Source organism: Hemicordylus capensis, chromosome 10 (assembly GCF_027244095.1).
Source record: "Hemicordylus capensis ecotype Gifberg chromosome 10, rHemCap1.1.pri, whole genome shotgun sequence".
Taxonomy (NCBI): Eukaryota; Metazoa; Chordata; class Lepidosauria; order Squamata; family Cordylidae; genus Hemicordylus; species Hemicordylus capensis.
In genome coordinates this window covers 5944246-5967323 of record NC_069666.1, presented here as the reverse complement: position 1 = coordinate 5967323, position 23078 = coordinate 5944246, and the positions used below count along the sequence as shown (strand labels likewise).

Below are 23078 nucleotides of genomic sequence, written 5' to 3'. Positions count from 1 at the left end.
AGGAAATGTGGAGGAGAACCTTTCCAACAGACCTTAACGTCTGGGCAGGTCCAAATGGTGGAAAGGTGACCCTTCAAGGAACTCCACTCCGCAGCCACTAGCAGTGAGCAGGTTGGTTTTTGGGAATGGTTGTGCACTAACTTTCTCATTCAGGAGCCCCTGAGAAGCTCCCAGTGTTGCTGAGCGGAGCTCGAAAACCACGGGTATGAGCCATGTTGTGAGCCAGTGTGGTGTAGTGGTTAGCATGCTGGACTGGGACCACTTGAGTATGTAGTACACCGCTCTGGGCTCCTTGGAGAAAGAGCGGGATATAAAATGTAAAATGACAATCAATCAATCAATAATGTTGGGACACACTCGATTGACAAAGTGCAAACCACCTGAGCAAAGTTCAGAAAGACCTACATTTGAAACCAATTATACATTTGAAACCAGAGGCGTGCGTGCATACACACAAACACACACACACACACACACCCTCATACAGATATCTATGCATATTATATGGCTGCACAATTGCATGAAATCAGTTTCAGATGGGTCCTTAGATTCCCCAGCCTTGTTCACAGATTGAGATCATAAGAATCTCTTTGCAAGAAGCTTCCCTCTCCTCCTCTCTCTCCCCCTCCCTCTCCCTGTTTCTTTTTTTAAATACCCGCGGCATTTCTCCAAATGCGTTACTGTAAGTATGTTTCTTGGATAAATGAGTGTGTCTGTTTCAGACCTCCACTTGGCAACCAAAGGCCATCCCAGCCCCCGAGATGCTTCCAAATAGGCCTGCTTCCTCCAGGCTGTACAGCAAAGTCGTTAGCATCTCGTTTGCTTAAATAAGGGCAGGGTGGGGCTTCACATCTTGCCCTGGCGAGTGCCGAGGGTTTTGGATCCTGCAAAAAGCTTTAAAACTATAGCTGATTGTCTGGTTTGCCTTAGCTTTGGCTTCCAACTCAGACTAATAAAGCTCCCTTCTGTAGCTACAGATGTGTCTTTTATTTCCCCCCATCTTGCAAAAGATATTTGTCTGTTTTCATACAGATCAGCAAAAAAAAAAAAAAAAAGTGAAGAGAGCCTGCTTTCATAGACTTAAAGGACTAGGAGGGCCTCAAGGGTTATCTGGCCTGACACCTCCATGGAGGCAGGATCTACCAAACCAAACCAGCCACAGCAGATGTTTGCTGAAGCTCTCTTACAATCCACCTTGCAGCCTTCACCTCCATCTCGGCGCTGAACAATTTAAGCAGTTGCGGAATCGCAGAATGTTAGAGCGGGAAGGGACCTCGGAGGTCTTCTATTCTAACCCCCTGCTTAGTGCAGGGAAATGCTGCGGCATCCCTATCATGTGGCCTCCCAGCCTCTGCTGGGGAACCTCCCATGAAGGAGACCCCACCACTGCCTAAGGGTGTCCCCTTCCATTGCTGAGCGGCTCTTACAGTCTAAAGCAGGGCTGCGCAACTTCAGCCCGCCTGCAGGTGTTGGCCTATAATTCCCGTAGTCCCTGGCTACTGGCCACTGTAGCTGGGGATTATGGGAGTTGTAGTCAAAAAAACAGCGGGAGGGTCAAACGTTGAGCAGGCCTGTTCTAAAAGGAAGTTCACACGACCATCAACCTGGATAGGAGGCGGGTCCTACCCAGTTCCGGGTAGTTGGGAGCGCTCCCGTAGTGAGATAGCATGTTAGATAAAATTAGGGTAGGAGGCGGAGAGCTGGATCATTTGTCAAGCCCCTGCTGTGTAGGAGAAGTGCACCCTACCCGGATTCTATCCCCAGTTTCTGAATGAGGTGGGCGGAAAAACCATCCTACCCAGCTGAGCCTTGTCAGACGATCAAGCTCCTTGCCTCCTACCTTGTTTTTATCTTACATGCAATCGCAGAACGGGAGCTCCCGGAACCTACTTCACAGGGTTGTTGTGAGGAGAAACCTAAGTATGTAGTACACCGCTCTGGGCTCTTTGGAGGAAGAGCAGGATATAAATGTAAATAATAATAATAATATGTTCCCATGAAATTCAGTTCAGCATTACTACCAGTGAGTATTCACCATATTAACTGAGCCTCCATGCTCAGAGGCAGCCTATCTCTGCGAAACCGGATGGTGGGGGCAATAGGCAGTAGCTACAGTTTCACCATCAAGCCCTGATTTTGAGCTTTCAGAGGCAGGTGACTTGCTGCTGTTGGAAACAGAACACCAGGCCCTGGTCTGATGCAGCAGGGCAGCTCTTAGGAGAGCTACTGTGGTGTAGTGGTTAGAGTGTCAGGGTAGGAGCAGGAAGAGCCGCGTTCAAATTCCCACTCAGCCATGAGGCTGGCTGGGTGAGCTTGAGAGAGGCACCGTTGCTCAGTCTAACTTACTTGGCAGGGTGGTTGTGAGGAGAAAGAGGCGGGGAGAGAATCGTGTATGGTCCCCGGAACTCCATGGTGGAAAAAGTAGGATCGACATGAAACATGATTATTATGTACTTGATCACAAAGGGCTCTGAGGAGAAAAACGAGATTTATGAGTTAGCTGTCTTGCACATCGCACTTACTACCAGTTCTCAGCAGTCTTCTCTCATCACAAACAGGCAGGGCTTGAACAGACTGCAGAATTCTGAATTCTGCATTCAGATTCTGCAGCAGGATGGAGCATTTCCTCCTTCTGTGTGTAATGAGGGAGCAAGGTGAGTCCACCAAAGGCTGCCTCCTCTCATTCCATACAGCCCAAGCAGCTAGAGATTATTGGAATTGTCAGAGGGTCAGATCAGTTCTTTCTGGCTCTGTTCCCTACCACACGTTAGACAGCACGCTACCGTCTTTGTTTACGGCTCAGCGTATCGCATGGGCCTCTTGCCTCTTACCAGCTCCGGCTACCTCGACACACGCGCATACCGTCTCCCTGCAATGAGATAGCTTCACCTGCCCTGCTTCTAGCGTTCCCCTCTCCATTCCAACCCACTTCATGTACTGCTGCACCTTCCAGCGCCCCTGAATTCCCCCAAAGCAGATTTAAACGTGTGTAATCAATGGCATCTTTATTCAACAGAATCATTAACTTTAATGAGTTGCTTTAAGAATCAGGTTGGTCAATTTCACATTTCCTGCGGTCATAATTACTTCTAGTTGAGGAGCCGGAAGCAAACTGGAGAGAGAGAGAGAGAGAGAGAGAGAGTGTGTGTGTGTGTGTGTAATTGAGACTAGGAGTTTCAAATTAAAGGTATAATATTAATTTTTAAAAAGGATTTATTGGCTGGTTTCTCTGCTAGGCTGGCACTCGAAGCAGCAAATAGGACAATAAAACAATATGAAATAGCACAAGGTTCATAAGACACTTCTGGGGTCTCAAAATGCAGCCTCCTGAAGTTGTTGGCCAACAACAACAAATATTTATATACCGCTTTTTCAACAAAAGTTCCCAAGCGGTTTACATAGAGAAATAATAAATAAATAAGATGGATCCCTGTCCCCAAAGGGCTCACAATCTAAAAAGAAATGTCAGATAGACACCAGCAACAGTCACTGGAGGTCCTGTGCTGGGGGTTGGATAGGACCAGATGTTGGCCTACAACTCTCATCATCCCTGGCTGTTATGACTTGGGAAGGGGGGGGGGGTTGTAGTCCAACAACAGCTGGAGGGCTGCAGCTGGAGACCCCTGCACTCTTCCCTCAAAAGCGTCCTAGAAAGCCAGACACTTCTTCTGTTAGCAGCTCTTGGCCACCGCAGCTCAACAGGACCCACTGGTTCTTGGGCGGCATGCCACGGAATGTCAGTTGCCGTGGGGTACAAGGCAGGACATTGGCCTTCAAGTCTAACATGTAGGTTCCCAGGAGCTTCTGGCTAACCACTGCTGGAAACCAGGTGCTGCTGTGAACTATTCCACTTCCCGTGAGCTCCATACATAGGACAGCTGATGGCCTCTCAACTTGGGGTCCCCAAACTTTGTCCAACTACAGTTCCCCTCATCCCCAGTCAGTGGGCCATTGTGGCAGAGGCGATGGGAGTCAGCAGCACCTGGGGACCCACGTTGGAGAACCCCTGGCTTGTGGCCTTGATAGCAGGCCCCGGTTTCTTGAAAGAGGTGGTATGAGCAAGAGGGTCCAATCCATATTTTGGTGTTTTTTACTGACGTGTTGACTTTCAAAAGCATCCTCAGCATCTACCGACTTCCTCCAAAGAGATGGATATTTGGCATTCAGGACCTTAAATCTTCAAAAGCAGACTGCAACTGTTTCACCGAAAGCTCCTGACCAAAACATTATTTTTGTTGGTGGTTTTGTCGCTTCAGAGAAATGTTTGTTCCATTTCTTCCCCCCTCTTTTAATGCCCATCCCAGTCACGGTCTGCCTCCTGCTCCCTCCATCAGGTGCTGCTCTTCCATGACCAGAACTATGGGATCCACTACGAATACACCATACCTGTGAACTATTCCACTGAGAACCAAAGCGAGCCAGAAAACCAGCAGGACTCCTTGTACATCTGGACACACAGCGGATGGGAGGGTTGCAGCGTGCAGTGTGGGGGAGGTGAGGCTGTGGCGGGGAGCTGGTGCCATCCTTGTCCATCGAGTTGGCCAAGTCAAACAGCAAAGGAGTAATGGGAACAGAGGAAGCTGCCGTATACTGAGTAGGGCCATTGGTCCATCTAGCTCGGTAAGGGCAAACTACAACTCTCATCATGCCCAGCTGTAATAAATTGTGGCTGGAGGGATGGGAGTTGTAGTTCAGCAACATCTGGAGAGCCGCACATTGTCTGCCCCTGGTCTACACTGACTGGCAGCAGCTTCTCCAAGGTCACAGGCAAGAGTCTCTCCCAGCCCCATCTGGAGATGTCTGGTATTGAACCTGGGACCTTCTGCTTGAAAGCATGCAGGTGTTCTTCCACTGACTCCATCCCCAAGGGAAATATGATACAGCACTCACATGTAGTCCCCTACCAAATGCAAACCATTGCTGCCCTGAGGCTTTGGAATGCGCTCCATGTTGAAATAAGAACATGTCTTATTTCTTATACACCCGTCTCTGATAAATTTTAAGAAGGCAGTTAAGACACATTTGTTCACACTCCAATTAGACTTGCAGATTCTCACATTATTTTAAACTATTTTAATGTTCTCAAGGGTTTTTTTTTTGTTTTGTTTTTATATGTGCTGTTTTATTGAAAACCACCCAGAGACATAAGTTTTGGGTGGGGTGCCTTGGGAGCACCAGTGCCTTGGGAGCACAAATTGTAAACCGTCCTGAGCCATTTTGGAAGGGCGGTATACAAATCAAATCAATCAATCAATCAATCAATCAATCAATTAAATAAAAGGAAGCGCCCCCTCGTATGCCAGCGCAATACTCACGTGAAATGCAAGCTCTTGACTTAGCATAGCTAGCTGGAACAACGTCCTTGCCCTAATAAAACATGTTTGCGCTATAGTGCAGTGTTAATCTGGATGTCGGCCATTGTTTTTAAAGGATTGGTTGCTACTCTAAATCACTTTAGGGTGGAGTCTCCCTTAAAAACCACACCGTAGAAATGTCTTAATAAATGAAGACATCCCAGCCTGGATTGACCTCCCCTCACACCCCTGTTGCTTCCCTTTCAGGAGAACGTAAAACCATCGTGTCCTGCACGCGAGTTGTCAACAAGACCATGATGTTGGTGAACGATAGCGCCTGTCAGCGGGTGACTCGTCCCGAGCCCCAGGTTAGAAGATGTAATGTACATCCCTGCCAGTCGAGGTAAGTAGCTCATTACAGCCCTCCTAAGCTTGCTTCGTTTGTTGGTTGGTTGGTTTGTTTTTACATTAATATCCTGCTCTTCCTCCTGGGAGCCTGGAGTTGTGGGTTCCTGTCTATGTCTATGTTTATCCCCACAACAACCCTGTGAAGTGGGTAAGGCTGAGGAATAAGTGACTAGCCCCGAGTCACCCAGTGAGTTGCATGGCTGAATGGGGATTTGAACTGGGGTTTCCTCAGTCCTAGTCCAGCACTCTAACCAGTACATCACACTGAAAGCATTTTCGTACACAAGGCTTGAATTGCCTTTGACCCTCTTATGTGTTGTTTATGTGAAGATGTCGAATGTCTGAATGTTGAAAAGGAAGTCCCATTCACACATTATGTTCAACACTCATAGAATCTGCATACAGTGTGCATTGGTACCAATCTGTATACAGGCACAGTTCTTGACATATGATATTTTATGCTGGTTCAGCAGTCCATGTCCCATCTGTATCCTGCATTTCAGGGGACTTGTACCTACGGTAGGTTCACTTTTAAAATAGACGCTGATACTCATTTTTTTAAAAAATGTATGAGTGTATGGGCAGCTGAATGCAGGTACAACTTGATGTCTGATTTGGGCTGAAGTATGAGAGGCATTTGTAATGCCCGTGAGCACTCTAGCCAGTGCAGGGCCAGGGGTTGTGTTTGCATTACAAACCCCTTGAAGAAAGAACTGCTCTAAGCCCAAATATAGAATAGAATATATCTAAGCCAAAATATAGACTGTTGGGTTCTAGCCTAGCCCTTTCCCTGAAATGCTAGTTTTCTGCATGCAGGAGATGTTTTTCTGTGAAGAACCATTCAGTTATGTGAGTCCCCACCTGCAGCCCATGGTTGACTACCTCAGTATTCCTCCAGTTGAGCAATACCCACTGCTCTGAGACTGGCCAAAGTTCCGACATTTTCAGAGGTGTTTGTGTGTGTGTGTGTGTGTGTGTGTGTGTGTGTGTGTGTGTGCACACGCGTGTGCAAAGGTGGTGGCATTTAAGCAGGTAGTGCATAACTTTCATGATATTTAAATTTACATTAGCCGTTGGTTTGGACTTAAACAGGCACTTTGAACTTGTTTCTTCACCTGCTCTCCTCCGAAGAACTCCATAGCACTATCACAGCAGTGTGGATTTCTCAGCAAAAAAAATAAAATATCCCACGGGATCTTCAGTAGCCACAGAAAGAAATGGAAGAGCTTGAAACCTGATCTTTCTGGAAGGAGCTGCAAAAATGGGAAATTCCGTGTTGTGATACAGTGCTTCCCGTTTCTGGTCTGTGTGGATTTCTAGGCCACTTGTAAATATCATACATCAAAACTTCCCCTCAACAGCTCATGCCATTAAACCTTTCAGTAGATCGCAAGCAGTGAGCACAAGGTTGAGCTGAGGGTGGTACCAACCCAACCCAGTTCTGTCGAGAGTCTGAATTGCCCTGCTCCCTGGACGAAACCTTTTTCCTTAATGCTCTTCCAGTGTTGCTGGTGGCGGTGTGGAATTACCGAGTACACTTATAGTTGCAATAAAGGGCCATTATCCTCCATCGGACAACTGAAGAAACCCACGCTCTCATTGGCTGGTTTTGCCCTGAGTGCCATGGCAACAAACAACCACACAGTGTTCCCCCTCCAAGAAGGACACGCCCCCCCCAACATTCTCTCACTTCCTTCAGGTCGACCACACATTCACACTTCAGAAGCTGCCAACTGGAAACGTTTTCCGAAGCACATTCTCTGTGTCTCCGTAGAATTTAAATTTCCACTTGTGTTTGCCCACCCAGATATTGGAAATGCATGCTTGGCGTATTCTCTGACCGAGAACATCTTAAAGAGACCGTTCTCTTTCGCCGTGACTTGGGTTTATTTATTTATTTTAAATTGATGGGTTGTTTTTTTTTTTAACAAGCTCTGGGTTTGCTTTCAGAGTTCAAGTGGAATTATTCTAGCATTGTTTACAATAATAACCTTATCCCGTTTTCCACGTCCTGCTTGGTCCCCTTGTACGTGATTTTGTAAGAAACTAGGAGGACAACTCCCCTCGTGGTTTCTCCTAGTTAGGACGACTGATAGGCTTGCCAACAGCAGGCATGCAGTAATTCTTGAATTGCTGGATGGAGATGGAATGTGGCAGGGGTTCTCATTCTTGGGTCCCCAGATGTTATTGGACTACAACTCCCATCATCCCTAGCAACTGCCCTACCTGTGGCACGGAACTGGACATCTTCCGGGACTGCAGCAGCTCACAGCAACCTCGGGTGTTGCATTATGGGTGCAGAAAGGAAGTAGGATCGGTGCAGTGGCTATTTATTAAAGAGTAGATCCCGACGCATTTTGAGTAAAGACTCTTCTTTGGGGAAAGTGGTTTACAAAGCAGAATACTCAGCTTCTGAGTAGCTTACAAGTGGAGTATTCTGCTTTGTAAACCACTTTCCCCGAAGAAGAGTCTTTACTTGAAATGCATCGGGATCTGCTCTTTAATAAACAGCTACTGCACCGTTTCTGCTTCCTTCCTGTGGGTGAGTGTGGTGCTTTCCCCTCCTGTGTTCTTCTTGCATTACGTGTGAAGCCAGGCAGTGAGGCTATGCCCATGGCCCAAGCCCCCTGGAGAGCGGACCTGGGTAGCCCGACTTTGTGCCCCAGGGTTTAACAAAGGGGCACAGCCCTTGGTGTGGGGCACTCTGGGATGTAGGAGAGGGAAGTCATCGCGCTCCCAGCTTTTGCCTTCACTGCGCCACTGCTCATGTGGGGGCGCAGCAAAGGCAAAGCCAGCCGACGCTTGTCTGCCCTCCCTCCAGCCCTTCCGAGCGGCGGCCGGAGGTCATGATGACAGCCTCAGTGTTTCCCCGACAGGTACTTGCTGTGTGAATTAGAAGTGGAGACACGCTTTGCTCTTACATCTGATTAAGTTAACTTTTAGAGGGTGTTCGGATAAGAATCGAGGTGCCCACTCCCTGTGTTTCTGCCTGAGTCACCGTTCTGAGTGTGCCTCCTAGGGCAGTGACCCAATGGGCACATTCCCCTAAGTAAGAGAGGGTCATTCTACTGAGCTGCTGCATCAGGATTAATGGACTCGTTTGGCCACACCTGATGTGGGAAAGCATGGCAAAATAACCCACTCTGAGCAGAGAATGATTGGAAGGAGGAAAGGTCAGTATCACGGATCATGCAGAGACCCCTTCTCCATCATCCAGAGCCATGACAGGCCCCTCTTCCTGTGGCTGGGTACTTTGGGCACACACAAGCCTTTATTTCACTTCTCACGGCACAGTAGCAGGTCCTGACATGCAGTTGGGAAATTATTGCTTTAACATCTATGTGACAATGGAGCCTCTTGACAGATGGATTCCAGAGCAGCAAAAACCTAATTACTCGCAAGCCTGTCCTGAGTATAGAAGGCCCAAATCCTGACACCAGTTTCCTTATATTGTTTCCCTGCTTTATGTGTATTGACCGTCAGTGTCAAAACACTGATCAAGAGCCTGTTGACTGTTAGTACCAAAATACTGATCAAGAGCATGTTGATTGCTAGCACCAAAAGGCAGATCAAAGGTGCTTAATCCACCTCCTGGTGATCCAAATCAACGCAGTAGGTTTGTTTTCTTCTGTGTGCATTTCCTCCTCCATTCTTTCTGCTTTTTCCAGAACTGAGAGTTTGTCATTATGTCCCCCACCTTGTCTTTTTTTTTTTTTTGAATGAGCAGTAAGATGACAGCAGAAGCTCTGCTAATCAGAAGCCTTTGATCAGAATTTGCAAAAAAAACCACCCTGTCTTGCTCAACCCACAGCAATCCTTGATAGTTCCCAAACGTATCGGGTTACCAGGCATATTCTGCAGTGCACAAAGTATGGTATCAGAAATGAGATTTGGCATTGCTAGGAAATGTTTAGAAATATGTGGCCAGTTTCTTTTTTTGGATGCATATATTTTCCCCATAATTTCCTGGCATATTTATATTCCTGTTTCTTAGGTTATTTTCCCCTCTTACTATCTTTTAGATCTTGTTCACATGTCCTTGGGCATGCTTCAATTAATGTAACACCACCCTTTAGGACCAAACAAGACACCTGGGGGTTAGCTTTAGGTTTAGTTTAGAAAGAAGGAGGATGATAGAGGTGGATAGAGAAAAACTTCTCTCTATCTTATAGTATTAGAACTAGAACCCGGGATCATCTATTGAAGCTAAATGTTGAGAGATTCGGGACAGACAGAATAAAGTATTTCTTTACATAAGGAGGTCATTCACACAATCAAAAACTGTGTTCTACCTGGGTTTGGGAGCTGTGTGTTCCCAATTTTCGGCTAGGTAGAAGCAAGGTAGGAGGAAAACCTGGGTAGCTTCTCCTCCGACCTTGCTTCCACACAATCAGTGTGTGTGTGTGTGTGTGGTGTAGTTAAACTGTAGTATTTGCTTCTGCCAGATGTGGATGGCACCAATCTAGACAGTTTTAACAGGGAATTAGATAAATTTATGGAGGCGCCTGGCCTTGGTAGCGATATACATCTTTCTGGATCAGAGGCCAAATGCCCCGGAATGCGAGGGAACACCGAGGGAGGGAGTGGTTGTCTTCTTTTCCCCACTTGCAGGCTTCCCGGGTGTACTTTGCTGGCTGCTGCATGAGTCAGGATGCTGGACTGGATGGGCCTTGGCCTGATCCAGCGGGGCTGTTCTTATGTAGTCTAACAATATCTGTGGACTCAAGCTTGAGAATCGTTGCTCTAAGCCAATCACTCTTCTGCGGAGAACATTTTTAAAAGTAACATGCAATTCAAAAGACTTGTTCTCCTATTTGATGACTTCCTCCGTTCTCCTTTTTTTAAAAAAAATCTGTTTTATAAAAGATGCTTACCTGCCAGCCAAAAATCCAGCGTTATGTCACTTTTGCAAACGACAGTACTGTTTGAAAAGGCTTTTTGTTGACCTCCACATCGTAAAAAGGGCTCTAATGGGTTGCACTCAATTTAACAGTTTTTGCACTTGTTGCCATTTTAACCACATTTATGAAAGGACCCCCTGGACAACCATGGGCTTCCGGCCATCCCATTCCCCATTCATCATTGTCCTGAATTCCCGGCTCCTGCCATGGCCATCTTCCCACTTCCTTACAGACCACTGAACTGGAAAAGGGAGTCCAAGGCGGTCTCCTTTCTGCTGCCTCCCAAGCTCCATGTGAGAGGGAGAGAGCTGCAGATTCTGGGGTGCTGTTTCTTTTCCCTTTAACCAAGGTCACGGCCTGCTTTTTTCTTAGGAGCAACTGGTGTGCATTCGGGCTGAAGGCGCGCTACCAGGGTGGCTTCTATCAAGATTTCCACTCCTTTCATCTCTGCTGTTCTCCTCTTGCTTTCAGCCCTTTTCTCTCCTTTCTTTGCCAACAGCTATAGATCACAGCAAGATTACAATACTGTCGCTTGATTTAATTCAGAAGCGTCTGGACAGCAGCCACGCCTGCTTCTAGGAACTGACAGTAAATTAGTAACGCAATTGCACTCTCCTTCCCCCCCCACCCCCACCAGCTCTGCTCTGAGTTTTCCGTGGGTAACACTTAGCCTATATCTCTGTAATGTTTGCTCCTGAACATCTTAAAAAGTGTTCTCCAAGCAAATCTTTCAGAGAGGCCTTGTTTCCTTGAAGGATCCGTCTTCAGCCTGTTCCCTCTGGCTTAGCTTCTGCCCAGCTCAGGTTGCAAGACAGAGATTTGTTTGGCTTTAGAGGCTAATCAAGTTGACAGGCTTAAAATGACAGGCTAGGATTCCAACTTCCTGAAAGGCTGGAATGATTGCCACCGCCTCCCCCTCCCCGATACACCTTGCATGCTCACACAGAGCTATTGTTCCAACCTTTCACTTTGACCAGGAATTGCTATAATTAGAGAGGGGATCTTCTGTCATGACAGGTCACAGGAAGCGCTTAACAGAGATGCCACATAGTATTCATCAAATGCATTCCTCTTTCCTGACTTCCACCTCCCCTTCTCAGGTCTCCCCAGAGTAGCAATTAACTCTCCGGGATGATTGGAAAGGCCGGTCAACAAAAGAGCCTGTCAAGTTCAGAGCCTTTGTGAAATGTAAATAAGATGAGCCCTCTTCACACCAGCAACCGTCACTGAAAGTATTGTGCTGGGGGTGGATTGGGCCAGTTACTCTCCCCCTGCTAAATAAAGAGAATCACCACATTCAAAAGGTGCCTCTTTGCCCAGTTAGCAGGGGAGTTGCAACACACTTCATATATCTTCTCCTGTTGTTTTTGCTGGTGTCTATCTTATGGTTCTGTTTAGATTGTGAGCCCTTTGGAGACAGGGAGCCACCTTATTTATTTATTTATTATTACAAATCTCTGTGTAAACCGCTTTGGAAACCTTTGTTGAAAAGCAGTATATAAATTGTTGTTGTTGCTTTGAAGGCTCAAACCCCCTCTATAAATGTGGTGGTAGTGCTGCTGTTGTTGATGTTGCATCCTAGCTGTATTTCTGTAACTTTAACCTGGAAAGATCATAGAAGTCATTTCTTTCTTACTTATTTATCACATTTATATACCACCCCATATAAAATCTCTGGGCAGTTTACAGATTAAAACACAATTAAAACCACAAATCCATATAACACAAATTAAAATAACCATCAGCAAGACTTTAAAACATTATAAACTTAAAAGGCCTGATAAAATAGGTGCATTTAGACTTCTGAAAAGTCACTTAAAACAGCCAGAGATGGGGAGATTTGATTTCATTTGGGACCATGTTCCAGAGCCCTGGCATTGGAAATATAGGGCAATATAATTAGGATTATATGTGCCCTACTACCTCCTAAAATATCAAAATTCTGTGCCTTGGGGATCCTAGAGATTTGTCTTGCTTGTATTGATGGTACCTAAACCTATGATGGAAGTGTAGGGCTTCAGACAAGCACATTCAGACGCAGATGAGCACCTACGGCACATTTCCTCCCTTGGTTAAGCGCAAAGGCTGGTGACTCATGACCGGCTGCATGTGAATGTCTCTGCTTTCTTCACAGATGGGTGGCAGGGCAGTGGAGTCCTTGCTCTGCAACTTGCACCAAAGGTATCCAGTATCGAGAAGTGGCATGCGTCTACCAGCTGCAGAACGGCACCTACGTCAACACCCGGGATTTCTACTGCCTTGGCCCCAAGCCAACTCCAGTGCAAAGCTGTGAAGGCCGCGATTGCCTTTCCATCTGGGAAGCATCGGAATGGTCAAAGGTAAGTAGGTAGGGCTGCTGGGAAGACGAGGCCAGACCATGTGATAGAAAACCCCACCATTTAAAGCCCAAAGGACAGGGAAGTTCAGGTGGTTGATTCCTCCTTCATCTGATTTGCGATTTGTTTTTTAAAAGTTAATTGAAAAGACATCCATGAATAGTTTAAAATCATTATTTTTTTCTTTTCCCCAGATTAAGAAAGAATTGTTGGGTAGGATCCAGGTTAAGTTCGCCATGACTAAGTCCCATTGAAAGGAATGGACCTTAAGTTAGTCATGACTAACGTGTCTCATTTATTTCAGCAATGCTTAGCAATGACTGACTTCGTATTATTCCTGCCTATTGTATTCCCTAGGTGCGTTTGCATCCTCTAAATGGGCCTCCAGACTACCCAATTCTAGCTGTAGAACACCCAGGGACGAGCCAGTTCCAATAGCACCTCTGACTCCAGCCAGCCCAGGATGTTTTTTTCTGATCTAGGCATCCATACTGAGTAATCCAAGAGGTACTCAAACAGGCCTCTTCTTCTGTTCTAACTCTTTAATCTCATATATGATATCATGCAGAAGGAGGTTTAAGATGTCTGGATCTTTTCACAAGCACGCTGACACACATACACGTGCACGCACACACCCCTTTTTATTGATGGGTCTGCTGAATTTTAACACGATTACATTTGTATGCTTTCTGGTTTAGGCATAGTTCACTAATTGGGGTGTGTGTGGTCTCAGGGATGGGGTAAAGGGGTTAACAATTATTAACTTCCAAGTTTGAGAGAATTCACATTTTGACTTCTGTCCGCAAGAATAAATCAAGCTACATAAGGGATTCATCAAAAGAAGAAAAAGCTAAACCATTTGTTTTCAAACACATAACTTTTATATTATATCCAAGTGATAGGCGTATTTTTCCTTTAATAAACCTTGTGGTCTGGATTGATAATTGTTAACTAGCTGGTCATTAAAAGTTTTTTTTTTTCAGATGATTTTTGCTGTTGATTAACTCCATTTTGCCTTACTGCTGAGAAGAATGGTTTGCAGGGCCTGTTTAGGTATTCTTCCCCATTAATTTGCTTGAAATATTCATTTTTAAAAGAATATCAACAGTGCCAGTAGAAAGATCATATCATATAAGAGTGATATTTTCACTTAAATTATTTTGGTTCTTCTTTCACTTAAATTATTTTTTGTTCTTCTGGCTGCCAAAATGAAATGTTGAGTAAATGCAAAATGCAATCTGGTTCCTGGTCAAAATATTACACTCTTAAAGCATCTATCAAAGACCCAGTTTTAATGTGGAGAAAAATAATAAATCCTCAGTTTAATGGAGAACAGTAGGAATTTTTCTGAGATGAATCATTGTTGCACCCATTTTTGATTGCCATAAATAATGGCCATTTTATTTAAAAAAGAAAACTACATGGGTCAGTCGCTGAAGAGAAATGTACGAATTTGTACCTACTACATAGTCAATGGCCATGATTTCAGTTTGTGGGTGGTGTGGCTTTCAGAGCCTTTTGCTTTCTGAGCCTCTTGGCACATGAGCCAAGGGTGGTTGGTACCATTTGGGAGGACGAATGCTCACTGTAAGTTTTGACAAATCTAAACCCCTAGAGATAGAAACGAGGTGATAGCATTGAAAGACTTTCAGCTTTCATGGTGTTCTCATGCTTTTATTGAGAGTGCAGTAGCCAAATGCGCAATCATTTTTTAAAAGCTTTAAAACGTTTTTAAAATGCAAAAACTACTCTAAAATGTTATCATTGTTGTCAGAGGAATGGGAATGAAGATTGGTAGGAATGCCCTCCAAAGTTTACTCCATGGAGAGAGGACAACCGTTTAATCATTGCTATCCTAACCTACCCAAACCCTTTGCTCTGTGCAAAAATGACTGCAATTTTACCCTCATCTTTTGGGGGTAGGGATGTGGAAAGGGTGATAACACAGAGGATGCTGTAAATGCAACAGTGCTATTGCCTATTTTCCGTCTTTAACGGGGTAGATGTTTCCAAACATCTCTATGAGCATTTGTCCCCTAAGATGGTAGTGATGGCCGACATGTGTGACATGTGTGACATTTTTGGTCAAAGACCGTAAATAAAGTTTGAGGATGATGATGATGTGTGAACTATCGTAAATGAATTAAAGAGACTGCTTGGTGCATTCTGGACTAATACTAGGAGCTTGCATATCTTTTGCAAAACAAAACTTGAAAAAGCAGGTTGGTTTTTGGCAGAGCTGGCCCAATATGTTTTTCCAGACCAAGTGGCTAGGAACTTTCTATGCAGGCACCGCTGCTCAGTCAGAGAGCTCCACGCTTGGGATTTGCAATGTCTCAGAAGGTGCCCAAACCAGATCTGATGGGTAAGAAGGTAATATATTTGCCAGGGCACCAAGACCAACAAATGCCCACCAATGTCCCAGCAGTACCACCATTGTCACTTTGCATGTCTCACCCCTTCACAGCACCTGCAGTGAGATTGCTCACTGCAGGTGCTGTGGGCTCTCTGGGTCACCCCTTTAATCTGGCACAGCAGACCACAATGCATGCCATCAAACTTGTGTCCCAGAACCTTCAGCAATTTTGCAAGGCATTCTGGGACACATCTCTTGGGCTGCATGCTGCTTAACCCAACAAAAACATTGTTGCACCCAGCAACTAATTGGGTTGCTTCTGCAGTCTGACCGACCCTGGTTTCCTGTTGGAGGACGAGCCCTAGAATTCCTTTCCAATCTAGCTTTTTTCAGTGTCTGCATAATACCAAGTTGTCCAGCCTCTCTCTTTCTGAAGATAGCTGCAGCTGGCCACCGATTTGGAGAAGCAGCTGTTGAGTCTTATTCTCCCTACAACCTGGAGGAATCCCTCCCAGTCATTTGCAGAATTCCATTCTTGTGTTGGCTATAAAGATGTTACTTTCCATAAAGGGGTCATGCAATGAACAGCAGTAAATTAAGTGAAAGGCTTCCCAGATATATGTGTGTGTGTGCGTGTGTGTGTGTGTGTGTGCGCGTGTGTATGTGTCCGCGCACGCATACAAGTCACTTTGCAGTTGCTGTGAAGTATTTCAAAGCATGTCTGCTTGCTTGCCAGCTCATAAACACTTGTCATTCATGTCCTTAACAGGGGCGGTAGGTCACGCCTGCCTGGATTGTATTTTTTTAAGGTGGTTAGACAGGCGTGCTGAGACCTGCCCATTCATTGTACTAGACATCAAGGCAGGGCCTGTTTCCATCTGGGACCCCTAAATGGAGATGCTTCTTGGCGCATATTCAAAAGATCTCACCAAGCAGAGTCTCATATCTCTAACTGTTTATTTAGTGTCAAGTCCACAATCTTGTCTGCACTGATCCCTTGAGTGGGGGGCGGGAGGACGGGTTTGCAAGCCGATGCTTGGTAAAATAATAGAGTTTGTTTTAGTACTGAGCTGAAGGGAGAGGCAGCTTTGTGAAATTTTCATCCATATCCAAAGGCACCACCATCCCCTCGGCAATTTTTTGGGGGTCACTGAAAAAATGGAACAAAAGTATTTACCTGCTCAGGAAGTACTGCCCTCAATAGGTTTTGCTTGCCTTCTGTGACACCGTGAGGTTCCTAATTGACTAGGATCGCTCAGGTGACCAGTCCATGAAGCACTGCCCTCCCTCCAAATGAGCTTCATTTGCCCTCAGGGATGCCAGCATGCAGCCAGATCTGATCACTCACATAGTATTATGTTTTCATCCCTTTGCTTTTATGATCCCTGATAGGCTAGGATCACTCTGAATGACAAAGAATTCCCAACCAAGGGATAAAGTGGCACAGAAGCAACAAGTAAAGGAAACAGCTGCTGTTTCTAAATGGCCCCCAGCACTCTGAGGGAGTGTTCAATGTACTGTTTTGATAACAAGTTTTTTTAAATTAATTATCATTTATAATAAATTATTACAAAAGAACCAACTTTAACAAAATAAAACTTAAAGTAATCCATCACAATATGTTAAATTAATCTGAAATATACCTATTTCTAACTCTGCTTCCAGCATCCCCTGCTAACTGGGCAAAGAGGCACCTTTTAAAAGTAGTGATTCTCTTTACTGAGCAGGAGGAGAGCAACTGGCCCTATCCACCCCCAGCACAGCATCCAGTGGCTGTTGCTGGTGTTGTGTCATATGTTTCTGTTTTAGATTGTGAGCCATTTGGGGACAGGGAGCCATTTTATATATTTATTTATATCTATGTAAACTGCTTTGGGAACTTTTGTTGAAAAGCAGTATATAAATATTCAGGGACATATATATATATATATATATATATATATATATATATATATATATATATATATATAGCCAGCATAGCATAGTGGTTAGAATGATGGACTAGGACCAGGAAGACCCAGGTTTGAATCCCCATTCAGCTATGAAAGTCACTGGGTGACTCTGGGCCAGTCATGTATCTCTCAGTCTAACCTACCTCACAGGGTTGTTGTGAGGATAAAAATAGCCATGTATACCGCTCTGAACTCCTCAGAGGAAGAGCAGGATATAAGTGTGAAAATAAATAAATAAATATTCAGTGTGTATGTGTGTAATCAATTTAGAATCTGCCCACATGTGCATCTCTTACATCTCTTGCAGATTAAAATGAAGATTCAGTGACCATGTTGAGAAAGCTCCACGTCACTGTTGAGGAAGTGTTCTATCAGCACTATTATCTATATATCTATCTCTGAAAGAACTGGAAATGTTGTTATCCTTATGATTGCATAACCAGAGCATCTGTGGCTGAGAGGGAGGTACCGATGGACTCGGGGTGACCCACAAATATGTGCTTTTCACAAAAATCTGGAAAAAAACATTTACTCCTCAGAACTGCCCCAATGTAACTTAATGAAGCAGAATATTTGTCAACTCAGAGGGCACTTAACAGACAGCCAGGTGAACGGAGCGAATGGAACTCTATGGTGAGGAGGGAGGGAGAGAGGGCTTGAACAAAAAGTGCGGGAAACTTCTCGACTTGAAGAATACTCCCTCAAGACAGCCCCTTCTACTTCTGAGGGGGGAAAGTGCCTAAAACTTTGGCCATGCTCGGACACAAGTTCAGGTAACACTTGCACACCAGGGATATACTGCAAGCCCATTTTACCAGTACTCGTATAAATTAATATCTAGCCTTCATCTTATACCATGCATCAAGATGCCTTATATTTTTTCCAGTCAAACGTCTGTGAGGAAGACTTCTGCAAGAAACATTTGGAAAAGTGAAGCTCTTTAAATCTGAACCCGCTTCGGAAGTCTCAGATTTGTTGGCAACGATAGATCTTTGTTCTGTTTTCCTCCCAGTCACAATTAGCGACCGTTGACCATGACTCTTGCCTTGCAGTGCTCATCGGATTGTGGGCGGGGGAAACGGAAGCGAACCGTCACATGTACCAACTCGCAAGGGAAGTGTGATGCAGCCACGAGACCGAGGGGCGACGAAGAGTGTGAGGATCTCACAGGCTGCTACGAGTGGAAGACGGGGGATTGGTCCAAGGTAAGGCCGTGCTTACAGCTATGTATGCATGATGGATTCTTAGATCTGTAGTATGGATACGCCCACTGATGATCTCTGGTGCTTATAACATCTTATACATGGCTAGCGTCCGTGTTTGCAGGAGGAGCTCCATGTACAGTTGGCAAATTGAAGAATCGAAGCATTTGCAGATAGTATCATGGAAAGTCCAGGATAAATGATGGAAGCATGAGAAGAACTGATGAAAAATCAGCTCAGTTCTTTCCAAAGCAGGCTTGCATGGAAAAATGGAATGTCCAAGTTGATGGTGGGGGTGGAGTGTGCTCAAACGAAATCAGACTGGTGCCCTATGATTGAATCAGACCACCCATCCATCTAGCTCAGTGTTGCCTCTCGAGAGAATTTTGCTCTCGAGAATTTGAGGTCGGGGTCTTCCCCATCCCTACCTGGAGAAGCCAGGGGTTGAACCTGCGACCTTCTGCATGCAAGCATATGCTCTTCCACTGAGATGTGACCCTATTCCATAAGGGAAATACCTTGCAGCAGATGGTGCTCACATATAGTCACCCATCCAAATACAAACCAGGCCAGATGCTGCTTAGTAATGGGGACACCTCATGCTTGCTACCACAAGACCTGCTCTCCTCTCCTTGATTTAGTGCAGCTCTGAGAATTTTCTTTTAGGGGTCCCTAGGCTCTCCCTTCCACAGTTGTGTAGTTCCCAGAGTTTCTTTGAAAAAGGAAAACCAGTAAATCTGTACTATGGATATGCCTATTGACTATAGAATGCAAAAGAAGACCGCCTCGGGCATTTTTAGGGCACCTGTTCCCTCTCCCCCATAACATAACCAAATTCTGAGTCAAAGTTATTGTAGGAGAACTTGAAACACAGCCATTCTTGACAGCACCAAAAGCTTCCCCTTCTCAACAACAACACTGTGAAGCAGGTGAGTATTCTTGCAAGGAGAAGCAGAGACTGAGAGAGAAAAGCTTGCCTGAAACCACTGACAAGGGGGAAAATTTGAACTGGTGTCGGGCAGTGGGGGGAGGAGGTTTCATTGACAGCTCAGTCTCTTAACACACTACACCACCTCTGGAAATGTCTGTGTGACCATTAGAAATTACCTTTTCCAGAAGGTTGGAACCAGAGAGCAAAACGCAGCTGCCAAAGTGCCAGCGTTGAGATGAGAATTTATTTACCTGTGTATTTTAGACTGGAGACCAGCCACCACAGATTTAAGGCTGCCCTGTGGTAAACAGGAAGCTCCCACCCCAGGTGGAGGGCATGAGAATCTGGCCAAATGCCCAAGCTTCGTGCCACCGCCGCCACCGCCACCACACACACACCCCCACGCTTTCCATGTCATGTGTCTGACAAGCAGCACCTCTTGGCAATGCACCGAGGGGACCCATCTCCGCCTGGAACTCATTCTGAAGCGTCAGCAAGAACTTGGCAAAAGAGAAAGCATTCAGAGTATTCTCCCAGCTGCCTTGTCACTTGTGATAAAACTGCTGGGTGAATGGCCTCCAGCCACCTGCCCTCCCCTGATGTGAAGAGCTGCCAGTTGCTTCTGTGCCCTTTTTTTAGCCTCTTCTCCAAGCCTGGCAGAATCCCTGCATCCCAGCAGGATATGTGAAACCTGGGAGAGATCTTGCTTCCTGTTAGAAGAACCCTGCTTTTGTGCCACCCTCCAAGATGTCCACCCTGGTTGCATATGAAAGGGAGACTAGAAGTGTGAGCATTGTAAGATATTCCCCTCGGGGGATGGAGCCGCTCTGGGAAGAGCAGAAGGTTCCAAGTTCCCTCCCTGGCAGCATCTCCAAGTTAGGGCTGAGAGAGATTCCTGCCAGCAACCTTGGAAAAGCCGCTGCCGGTCTGTGAAGACAATACTGAGCTAGATGGACCAAGGGTCTGACTCGGTAGAAGGCAGCTTCCTGTGTTCCTATGTGTTCTGTGCAGGGATCAGGAACCATACATCATAGCTGCAGTAACAAGAACTTTCTAATTGCAATGGAACTGTTTTGGCAAGATTATCATAAATTGTATAATGTTCCATGAAAGGGGTGGGAGGTGGGGAGAACCAAAGAAAGGGAAAGGTATGCAGAGTGATGTGTGCTAGAAACTTTATTTCTGTTAACCTGAACTGCAGAGCAAACACACTGGCAAGTCCACACATTTGTTCTAACCTAGGTTTAATGTAGTTCACTGACATTAGCGTGACTGTGTAAAACCCACACCAAGGTGGTTTTATGGTTATGGTCCAAGATTAATCTAAGAGTCCCGCTTTGGTGTGGGTTCACACAATCATGCTAAAGTCAGCAACCCACATTAAATCTAGATTTGAACAATTGTGTGAATTGTGCCACTAGCTTGTCCTTTCCACAAAGAACTGGTAGGAGAGCTGGTGTGGCATTGCACAAGTGCTCTCAGACTTGAGTCCCCAGATGTTGTTGGACCGCGACGCTCATGCCATTGTGGCAGTGGATGTTGGGATTTGTGGACCAACATCTGGGGACTTGGCATCTGTAGCATGGCAGCCAAGGAACTGGGCTGTGAAGTAGTTAAAATGTCACCTTTACTGCAAATTCTTAGTGACTCTTCCAAGCCAGTCACTCAGTATCCCCAACCTTATCCCATCTGCAGTTTGGTTATATGAATCCGGACAGGGTATTCATATTCAGGGTAAGAGAAGAAGGCTAGAGGGAGGAGTTTGAGTATCAGGCTAGATGTGATACAAAATCTCTCTCTCTCTCTCTCTCTCTCTCTCTCGTGTGTGTGTGTGTGTGTGTGCACGCGCATCCTTCCTAAAGTGGCTCAGGGCAGTTTTTCCAGTTTAGCAACTGTCGGGTGGGGGGGACCCATCTGGATTTAGCATGCCATGGGAGGGAGGGGAGTTTTAACCCTTTCCCCAATGCCATTGTCCCAGTTTGGGCCCCGAAATTGCTATTTGCCCTGGTAGGGAAGCTGTTATTTGCAGCTGATTTGGATCAAGTGCCCCCCACCGTATGAGAGGGAAATGGAAGTTCCCACCCCCATGCTGCAGTCCTAATCCAGGTGGGGACCTCCATGGCTAATTTTTTTTTTTTTAAGTAACAAAAAGCAAGATAGCACATTGAATGTCACATCTCATTTGACCCTCAGAGGGGAAGTTAAACTGGAGCAGAGCTCCATATGGCCATGAATTGCAAGTGTGACGAACTACCTATTGATCTGAAATAACCAGATTAATATTTAATTGCATGCCTCCAGTATGACTAGGGCGGGTTAGGAAGGCTCCCTCAGGGAAATGCTAAATAAGCAGAGCCATTTTAATGGGGGGGGGGAATTGCTTTTCGTATCTTATTGAACAGGAGACAGGTGATGTTTGTGGTGTTGAATCATCCTCGTCCTCTTTTGACATCTTCTGTGGTTGTTTTTGGGGAAGAAACTGCAAAGCAGTTTTCGCAAGGAATTTGGGGAGGATGTCAGTACGAGATGTGGCCAGCCAGCCAGACGTTTAGAACACGCGATTCCTCAGCCCCTGCCAGAGGGTTCGAGCAGATGGAATCCACATGGACCCACAGCTCCTCTCCGTACTGCTGTACAGACAGATGTTGCACGTACAGATGTCGCCTGCAGAAACATCTGGCAGTGCAACAGCTTAGGTGTGCATTCCTTCCTGCCGCTCTTTTCAGGATTTATGATCACCTCAAGTTGGAAAGGAGGTGATAAGTTTGCCAGAACATCTTAAGGGAGGTGCAAAGCATCAATATGTTAGAATCTACAGTTAAATACATCTGAATCAGTCCCTGATTAAATATTTAGCTATGCCTGGCTGCATGAAGTTGGTGTGTGTGTGTGTGTGTGTGTGTGTGTGTGTGTGTGTGTGTGTGTGTGTGTGTGTGCGCGCGCGCTGTTGATGCAGGATGGAAATCAGGGATTTCTGAGTCCTTTCAACTGCCTGTGGGGCCACCACGTATTTACAGAAAAGATGTATCCCATATTTCCAGTGCCCAAGTCACTTTCTCTGGGCCTCATACAATCTTGTAATATGGGCCCTCCCTTCCTCACCCCATGAAGAGCCTTGTCTGTTTTGAAAGAAATGGACGGTTAGTTGGTGTCTCTCTTGGTTCTTTAGGCCCTTTTTTAAAAAAAAGCTCCTCCTATTCCTAGCTGGCTGCTGTGTAATTTATAGCCAGAAATGGCAGTAGAACAAGGGTAGGCAGCCTTGGCTCTCCTCCAGCTGTTCCTGAACTGCAGCTCCCATCATCCCCAGCTGCAGCCAGGAATGATGGGAGTTGTAGTTCAGCAACAACTGGAGAGCCAAGGTTAGGGCATGGGTGTAAAATTAGACACAGACACAAAACCCCTTTGCCTCTGTTCCCTGTTTTCTAAGTAGTTCTTCTTCCGTGAACTCTGGAAACCAGAGGCCACACTCAGTCACTCCCATGTGTCCCAAGCCCTGCAAATCCTATCAACAGCCTTGGTTTCCTCTCACTGTCCCTGGGGTCTCCGTATCCTTGACGGTTACGGTACCTTCCCTCTTGCTACCCGCAGTACCACCCCCGGTCAGCTCCTGTGCATATGAAAGGCCAGTGGGGACTAAATAACTCTGAGACTTGTAGTTCTTGAGAGAACCCAGGAGATTGGGTGGCACCCTCAGGGGC

At 45.7% G+C, this 23078-nt stretch overlaps 1 protein-coding gene across 1 annotated transcript in view; it reads left to right on the top strand.

Annotated features, from left to right (window-relative positions):
* ADAMTS17 (ADAM metallopeptidase with thrombospondin type 1 motif 17) overlaps window positions 1-23078 on the top strand; it is a 146691-nt gene that overhangs the window by 111561 nt on the left and 12052 nt on the right. The window contains exons 17-20 of the mRNA XM_053271716.1: window positions 4335-4494; window positions 5562-5697; window positions 12738-12942; window positions 18300-18452. Of these exons, the coding sequence (XP_053127691.1) occupies window positions 4335-4494; window positions 5562-5697; window positions 12738-12942; window positions 18300-18452 (654 nt within the window). The remainder of the gene's footprint in view (window positions 1-4334; window positions 4495-5561; window positions 5698-12737; window positions 12943-18299; window positions 18453-23078) is intronic.